An 8,704-nucleotide genomic window follows, 5' to 3' on the forward strand; every position below is an offset into this window, starting at 1 on the left:
CCCCTCCCTATCTCAGTATGCTCGTCCAGCTCCTACACCCCTCCCATTCTCTGTCACCTCCTCCAGACCTTACACCTCCAACCATATCTCCGTAAATTCCTCCAGCCCTTACACCCCTCCTATCTCTAAATTCCTCCTTTCGCTATACCCTTCCTCTCCCTATCATTATCACCCCTGCAGCCCGTATATCCCTCCCTATCTCTGTAACCTCCATCAGTCCTCCTTGGTCTCTGCCTCCCTTTCAATCCCTACATCTCTCCCTATCCCTCTTACCCCTCCAGCCCCTATAATCCTCTTAGATCTCCATGGCAGAGGTTGTGGTGAGGGGGTGTACCTTTGGAAGGTCTCAGTCTGTGGTTATAGAACCCTCCCCCCCCCCAAACCTCTCCCTCTCCTGCAATCTCTCTTTCCTCATGTTCCCCCGTAAATCCCTCCCTCTGTCTGATCACTGGTTTAATTCTCCTAAAACCTCCTTTGGAACCCTGTCCTTTCACTGGGATGGATCTGGGGACTGCCTCGAGGAGCAGATTTGACTGAGTTGAGGAGGAACGTCTTCCCCCAAAGGATTATGAATCTGTGGAATTCCCTGCCCAGTGAAGCAGCTGAGGTTACCCCGTTGGGTGTTTTTGGATAGATTTTTGAACAGTTAAGGAGTTAAGGATTATGGTGCTGAATCCATGAAAAGTTGAGCAATAACCTATTGAAAGGGGGAGCAGGTCGGAGGGGCCAGCTGGTTTAATTCTGTTCTTGTAATCAAAGGGCTCCCCCCCAACCCTGTTGTAATTTCATCCACCCTCTTCCCTCGAGCAGATGGTATAAACATTTATAAACACATACAAACAGATTCAAGAACAGCTTCTTCCCCGTGCGACCATGCTGCCCCTTTAACAAGGTTATTGTCACCCATGGTTTCTTTGAAGAGGGGTTGCAAAGGCAGAGCTTCCGATATGTCTGATGTACACCTGAACTAGAGGAGTGCCAATAACCGGGGATGGAGGGTTTGGGAAATTTGCTAATGAGCTTCGGGAGGGTTTAAACTAATTCACCAGGGGTTTGGGAACCTGAATTGTAGCTCTAGTGTACAGGAGGTTGAAAGTAGTGAGGTCATAAATAAGATTGCAAGGTCACAAGAGTGTACTGGTGGCAAGAAGGTGGTTTGAAGGGTGTCTACCTCGATGCCAGGAGCATCCGGAAGAACGTGTGAACATTGCAGCATGAGTTGGTACCTGGGACTTTGATGTTGTGGCCATTTTGGAGACATGGATAGGGCAGGGACAGGAATGGTTGTTGCAGGTTCAGGGATTTAGATGTTTCAGTAAGAACAGGTAGGCTGGTAAAAGAGAGGGAGGTGTGGCACTGTTAGTCAAGGACAGTCTTACGGTGGCAGAGAGGATGTTTGTTGAGGACTTGTCGACTGAGTTAGTATGGACTGAGGTTAGAAACAGGAAAGGAGAGGTCACCCTGTTGGCAGTTTTCTATAGGCAGCCAAAAAGTTCCAGAGATGTAGAGGAAAGGATTGCAAAGATGATTCTCGATAGGAGTGAGAGAGACAGAGTAGTTGTTATGAGGGACTTTAACTTTCCAAATATTGACTGGAAATGCTATAGTTCAAGTTGTTTAGATGGATCAGTTTTTATCCAATGTGTGCAGGAGGGTTTCATGACACAGTATGTAGATAGGCCAACAAGGGGTAGGGCCACATTGGATTTGGTACTGGGGAATGAACTCAGACAGGTGTTAGATTTGGAGATAGGTAAGCACTTTGATGACAGTGACCACAATTTGGTTGCATTTACTTTAGCAATGGAAAGAGATAGGTATATACCGCAGGGCAAGGTTTATAGCTGGGGGAAAGGGAATTATGATGCAATTAGGCAAGATTTAGGATGCATAGAAGGAGAAAGAAAACTGCAGGGGACGGGCACAAATGAAATATGGAGCTTATTCAAGGGACAGCTACTGTGTGTCCTTGATAAGTATGTACCTGTCAGCCAGGGAGGAAGTGGTTGAGCAAGGGAACTGTGGTTTGCTAAAGAAGTTGAATCTCTTGTCAAGAGGAAGAAGGAGGCTTAGGTAAAGATGAGACATGAAGGCTCAGTTAGGGCGCTTGAGAGTTATAAGTTAGCCAGGAAGGACCTAAAGAGAGCTAAGAAGAGCCAGGAATGGACATGAGAAGTCTTTGGCTCGTAGGATCAAGGAAAACTCTAAAGCTTTCTCTAGGTATGTCAGGAATAAAAGAATGACTACAGTAAGGTTAAGACAGTAATGGGAAGTTGTCCATGGAGTCCAAGGAGATAGGAGAGGTGCTAAGTGAATACTTTTGTCAGCATTCACACTGGGAAAAGGCAATCTTGTCTGGAATACTGATATTCAGACTGTTAGACTAGACAGGATTGAGGATCACAAGGAGGAGGTGTTAGCAATTCCAGAAAGTGTGAAAATACATAAGTCCGCTGGGGCAGATGGGATTTATCCTCAGGTTCTCTGTGAAGCAAGGGAGGAGATTGCAGAACCTTTGGCTTTGATTTTTATGTCATCATTGTCATCAGAAATAGTGCCAGAAGTTGGAAGATAGCAAATATCGTTCCCTTGTTTCAGAAGGGGAGTAGAGACAACCCTGGTAATTATAGACCAGTGAGCCTTACTTCGGTTGTGGGTAAAATGTTGGAAAGGATTATACAAGGTACGATTTAGAAGCATCTAGAGAGGAATAGTGCGATTAGGGATAGTCAACATGGTTTCGTGAAGGGTAGGTCGTGCCTCACGAACCTTATTGAGTTCATCAAGAAGGTGGCCAAACTGGTGGATGAGGGTAAAGCAGTTGATGTGGTGAATATGGATTTCAGTATGGCATTTGATAAGATTTCCCACAGTAGGCTATTGCAGAAAGTACACAGGCATGGGAATGCGGGTAATTTAGCAGTTTGGATCAGAAATTGGATAGCTGAAAGAAGACAGAGGATGGTGGTTGATGGGAAATATTCATCCTGGAGATCAGTTATGATTGGAGTACCGCAAGAATCTGTTTAGGGCCACTGCTGCTTGTCATTTTTATAAATGACCTGGATGATAGGGGTAGGTGGATGGGTTAGTAAATTTGTAGATGATACTAAGGTGGGTGGAGTTGTGGACAGTGCGGAAGGATGTTGCAGGTTACAGAGGGGCATAAATAAGCTGTAGAGCTGGGCTGAGAGGTGGCAAATGGAGTTTAATGCAGAAAAGTGTGAGGTGATTCATTTTGGAAGGAGTAACAGGAATACAGCGTACTAGACTAATGGTAAGAATCTTGGCAACATGCATGAGCAGAGAGATCTTGGTGTCCATGTGCATAAATCCCTGGAAATTGCCACCCTGATTGATTGGGCTGTTAAGAAGGCATGGGGTGTGTTGACTCATATTGATAGAGGGATTGAGTTTCGCATCCACGAGGTCATGCTGGGCAAAACATTGGCGCGGCCGCATTTGGAGTATTGCGTACTGTTGTGGCCACTGCATTATAGGAAGGCCGTGTAAGCATTGGAAAGGGTGCAGAGGAGATTTACCAGAATGTTGTCTGGTATGGAGGGAGGGCCTTATGATGAAAGGCTGAGGGACTTGAGGCTGTCTTTGTTAGAGAAAAGGTTGAGAGGTGACTTAATGGAGTCATACAAGATGATCAGAGGATTAGATAGGGTGGATAGTGAAAACCTTTTTCCTTGATGGTGATGGCTAGCATGAGGAGACATAGCTTTAAACTGAAGGGTGATAGATATAGGATAGATGTCAGAGGTAGGTTCTTCATTCAGAGAGTAGTAAGGGCATAGAATTCCCTGCCTGCAATAGTAGTAGACTTGCCATCTTTAAGGGCGTTTAAATGGTCATTGGATAGACATATGGATGAGAATGGAATAGTGTAGGTTAGATGGGCTTCAGATTGGTTCCACAGGTTGGCACAACATCGAGGGCCGAAGGGCCTGTACTGCGCTGGAATTTCTATGTTGTCTGTCTGGAAATGTCTTTTTGAAATGGCTTTGAAAGTTTTTATTTGGAAACACTTGTACAATGAAAGGGGAGTGGCCAGTTCTCCCGGTTCAGGGATTTTTTTTCTGTTTGGTTTTTTCGAGCAGTCTGTTTGAAGCTACTGGACAAAGAAAGCTGCTGGGGGAGAAGGTTCCCTGATCCAACAGAGGGTTCCTGACAGACCCTCCCTCTCCCTCTCGCTCTGCAATCTCTCTCCTGTAAGAACTCGTGTTTGAATTTACCTTTTTGCCAAAGGGTGTGTTATGGGATGTTGCAGAGAATTGGAATAGCTCTTTGTTAAGTTGCGTTTTTGTGTCGGTTGGGTTTTCACACAGTTATGTTATTCTAAATGGGTTTTCTCTTGTTCATGTGCAAATGACTACCGAGTGGTTTGACCAGCTGTGTCAATCCTGGAATATCCACCTGACATCTGCTTAAAACAGCCAGAAAAACACAGGGTCTGGGATACCTGCTTAAAATACTTTGAGGGGGTCTTGCCTGGTCCATAACAGATTGGGGGCTCGTCCAGGATTTATTCTGTAGTTCTGATTTGGTATTAAGGTTGCTGTGCTCAAAGGTAGCGAGTGGAAGGTGTTAGTGTCTTTTGATCCAGGTGTTGAATTCGGATGGTTTAAACACTGCTTGGGGGAATAATGGCTCTGTCAGTCACAAAGAGTATTCTGGGGGTGGGAGAAGTGACCTTGGGGGTTTTACAAAACAAGGCAAAGCAGCTGCAATTAGCAGACAGACTGAACTTGGGGTTATCTACATTCCTCAGAAAAAGGAGAGATAATTACAGCAATAGCTCAGCATTTAAATTTGCTGGAAATGTCATTTGAATCTTTGGAGATGCCGAAAATTCAATTGAAGATGAAGCAGCTTGAGTTAGAGGCAAAAGGAAAAGAGAACAAGAAATGTAACTGTTGAAATTACGATTCAAAGCAGAGGAAAGAGAAAAAGAATGAAAGGCCCTAGCAGAACAAAAAGAAATGGACAGAATCGTTTCAGCAGAACAAAAAGAGAGAGAGAGAGAGAGGGGGGGAAAGGAAAGGAAGAAAGAGAGGGAGTTTGAACTTAATAAATTGGCACTTTGACAGGAGAGTCAGCTTAAAAGGATGGAGATGAAGGCTGAAGGTAAACTCAGTGAAGAGTGAGGATGAGCAAACCCCTGGGAGCCAAAGGCCTGGTGGGGATCTGTTCCAATACATCCAAGCGTTGCCTCAATTTGATGAGAAGGATGTAGAAGTCTTTTTCATCTCAGGTGAGAAGGTGGCTAAACAAATGCAGTGGGCCGTGACTATGTGGATTTTCTTGATCCAAACAAAACTTTTAGATACAGCAAGTGAGGTATTCACATCCCTATCAGAGGCGGAGTGGGGGATGCGTATGAGGTGATGAAGAAAGCCATCTTAAGTGCATATGAACTTGTGCCAGATACTTACAGACAACTTACAGGCTCAGTGGTTAGCACTGCTGCCTCACAGTGCCAGGGACCCGGGTTCAATTCCCGCCTCGGGCAACTGTGTGGAGTTTGCACGTTCTTCCCGTGTCTGCGTGGGTTTCCTCCGGGTGCTCCGGTTTCCTCCCACAGTCCAAAGATGTGCAGGTTAGATGAATTGGCCATGCTAAATTGCCCATAGTGTTAGGTGTAGGGGTAAATGTAGGGGAATGGGTCTGGGTGGGTTGCTCTTTGGAGGGTCGGTGTGGACTTGTTGGGCCGAAGGGCCTGTTTCCACACTGTAAGTAATCTAAAAAAAAGTTTCAGGAATCTAAGGAGTGACCCTGGTCAAACCTACATTGAGTTTGAAAAGATTAAACAAAGTAATTTCAACAGATGGAGAAGGGCATTAAAAATAGAACAAAACTATGACACTCTTAGAGAGAGGATTATTTGGAGGAGTTTAAAAATTCACTTTCTGAGGGAGTGACAACCCCTGTGGAAGAGCAGAGAGTGAAGACAGCAAGATTAGCAGCTGAAATGGCTGATGGTTATGAGTTAGATCATAAATCAAAGTTTGGCTTCCAACATCAATTTCAATCCGTGAGCGATAGAAACTGGGGAAAAGAGAAATCCTCATGTGGAAAGGGAAAAGCAGATGTCAGTGAAGATCATCAGGATAACGCTGGAGCTGTTTAACTTCTCTTTCCCCTTCAAGGGTTTCTATTTTATCCTGTGGTAAGTTATCCTGATGGTCACATGTTTCCTGATTCAACAGAAGTTTCTGACTGACTCACCCCCTCTCTGCAATCCCTCTCCTGTAAGAACCCGTACTTGAATTTAGCATTTTGCCAAGGAAATTGGGACCGCTCTTTGTTGAGTTATATTTTCATGTTTGTTGGGTGTTCAAACAGTTACTTTATTCAAAACTTGGTTTCCTTTTGTTTGTGTATAAATAAATCCTGTTTCATTTCAAACCGAGTGGTTTGACCAGTTGTGTCGCTGCTGGAATATCCACCTGACCCCTGCTTAAAACAACGAAAAAAGCTCGGGTCTGGGCTGCCTGCTTAAAATGTTTGGGGGTGGGGTCTGCATGGTCCCTAACACCCGGCATTATCAGACTTTTGAACAGACCTCCCAAATATTAATTCTGATCTCTCGCTCTCTGTGACTGTAACTCTGCATTCTGCACTCTGTTCTACTTTCCTGACACACTCCGTATGATACGATCTGCCTTTCGAGCACACAAAACAATACTTTTCACTATATCTCTGGACATGTGACAACAATAAATCAATCCACGAGCCCTGGACACTTCTAGAGACAGATACTGCTGTTTGGAACGGTGGCCCGATTCCACCATAAATTGCCAAGTCGGGATGTGAGTCTAAACTTGCTTCCTTGAGGGGTGTTATTTTTCTAGTTAATTGTTTTCTAGTCATTGTTTTGGAACTTGACGGTTTGCAAGTTCTCTTAATAAGCAGCCGAATGGAAAGGAACTCATGGCGATTTACCCACAAGACCAGGATAGAAAAAAGCTTGGAGTCACGGAGTGGCTGGTGAAGGGAAGGACTGAGTCCGAATCAGACGCCAAGTTGGTGACATATTGGAATGAGATTGAATTGACTCACCGACACAGAGAGACAGAAGGAGGAGGTGAAGAGCAGAGCCCATCGCCGTGCCTGCTCTCGCTCTGGTCGTCTGCTTTCAATGATTACAAGAGAAATGTAGTGGGGTTTTATAACACACCCAGTCACTCCACACAGTTAGTTCTGCTTTCATGTCTTCCTGTTTTTCTGTGCTCCGACCAACTCCAGGCAGGAAGTGGTATCCTCAAACCGACTGAGGAGAGACGGTGGGAGTGTTTTTCTCACTTATTTCTAGAATTCCGATCTGCAAAGCAGCGAGGGGAGGGGGATCCAGAGGAGGATCCTGGGGGTAAAGGGCTTGTTGTATCAAGAGCGGTTGAGGACACTGGGTCTGTATTCAATGGAGTTTAAAAGGATTGGGGGTGGGGGGAGAGGCTCTAATTGAAACTTGCAGAATACCGAGAGGCCTGGATAGAGTGGGCGTAGAGAATTGAAATAAATTAGTTATTAACCTGATGTGGAGGAGCCAGTGGTGGACTGGGATGGACAAAGTTACAAATCGCACAACACCAGGTTATAGTCCAATGGATTTATTTGGAAGCACTAGCTTTTGGAATGCTGCTCCTTATCTTTGGAACGTATGTTTGTGGGTGACCTTTCGTCTTGATAAAGCAGGAAAAATTTGCAATTCTCAGCACTTTTTATGATTTTGTTTGCCTTCATTGCTTGAACCATTGACGTGGAACGTCATGTTGGAGTTGGACAGGACATTGGTGAGGCCACTTTTGGAGTACCGTGTGTAACTCTGGTTTCCTTGCTGTAGGAAGGTGGTTATGAACCTGGAGAGGGTGCAGAAATTATTCACATGATAAAATCATGAGGGGCATGGATAAGGTAAACAGCAAAGGCCTTTTCCCCAGGATAGGGGAGTTCAAACCTCGGAGGGCATAACGTTAAGGTGAGAGAGGATAGATTTAAAAGGAACTTGAAGTGACAAAGTTTTCACACAGCGAGCGGGTGGTTTGTGCAAGGAATGAACAGCCAGAGGAAGTGGTAGCTGTTGGTACAGTTGAAACCTTTAAAAAAGACATTTGGACAGGGACATGGATAGGAACGAGCTGGAAATGTGTTGCTGGAAAAGCGCAGCAGGTCAGGCAGCATCCAGTGAACAGGGGAATCGACGTTTCGGGCATAAGCCCTTCTTCAGGAATGAAGAAGGGCTTATGCCCGAAACGTCGATTCTCCTGTTCCCTGGATGCTGCCTGACCTGCTGCGCTTTTCCAGCAACACATTTCCAGCTCTGATCTCCAGCATCTGCAGACCTCACTTTCTCCTCATGGATAGGAAAGGTTTGGAGGGATGTGGGCCAAATGCAGGCAAGTGGGATGAGTTAGTTTGGGAAATGTGGTCAGCATGGACGAGTTGGACTGAAGGGTCTGTTTCCGTGCTATATGAGTCTCTGAGAAGATATTTCCGCCAGTGGGAGAGACTGGGACCCAAGGGCACAGCCTCAGGAGTGAAGGGATGGACTGAGATGAGGAGGAATTTCTTCAGCCAGAGGGTGGGGACTCTGTGGAACTGATGGCCACAGAGGGCTGTGGGGGCCAAGTCATTGAGTGTCTTTAAGATGGAGAGAGATGGGGTCCTGATTGGTAAGGGGGGATGGAGGGTCACGGGG

General features: G+C 45.5%; 1 protein-coding gene across 1 annotated transcript in view; it reads right to left on the bottom strand.

Annotated features, from left to right (window-relative positions):
- The window catches only part of LOC122544330 (paired immunoglobulin-like type 2 receptor beta), a 49,252-nt gene extending 42,081 nt beyond the window's left edge, over positions 1 to 7,171 (bottom strand). The window contains exon 1 of the mRNA XM_043683505.1: positions 7,069 to 7,171. Within this exon, the coding sequence (XP_043539440.1) occupies positions 7,069 to 7,111 (43 nt within the window). The 5' untranslated portion in view covers positions 7,112 to 7,171. The remainder of the gene's footprint in view (positions 1 to 7,068) is intronic.
- Between the last annotated feature and the right edge of the window lie 1,533 nt (positions 7,172 to 8,704).

The sequence above is a fragment of the Chiloscyllium plagiosum genome, chromosome 48, assembly GCF_004010195.1.
Source record: "Chiloscyllium plagiosum isolate BGI_BamShark_2017 chromosome 48, ASM401019v2, whole genome shotgun sequence".
Lineage (NCBI taxonomy): Eukaryota > Metazoa > Chordata > Chondrichthyes > Orectolobiformes > Hemiscylliidae > Chiloscyllium > Chiloscyllium plagiosum.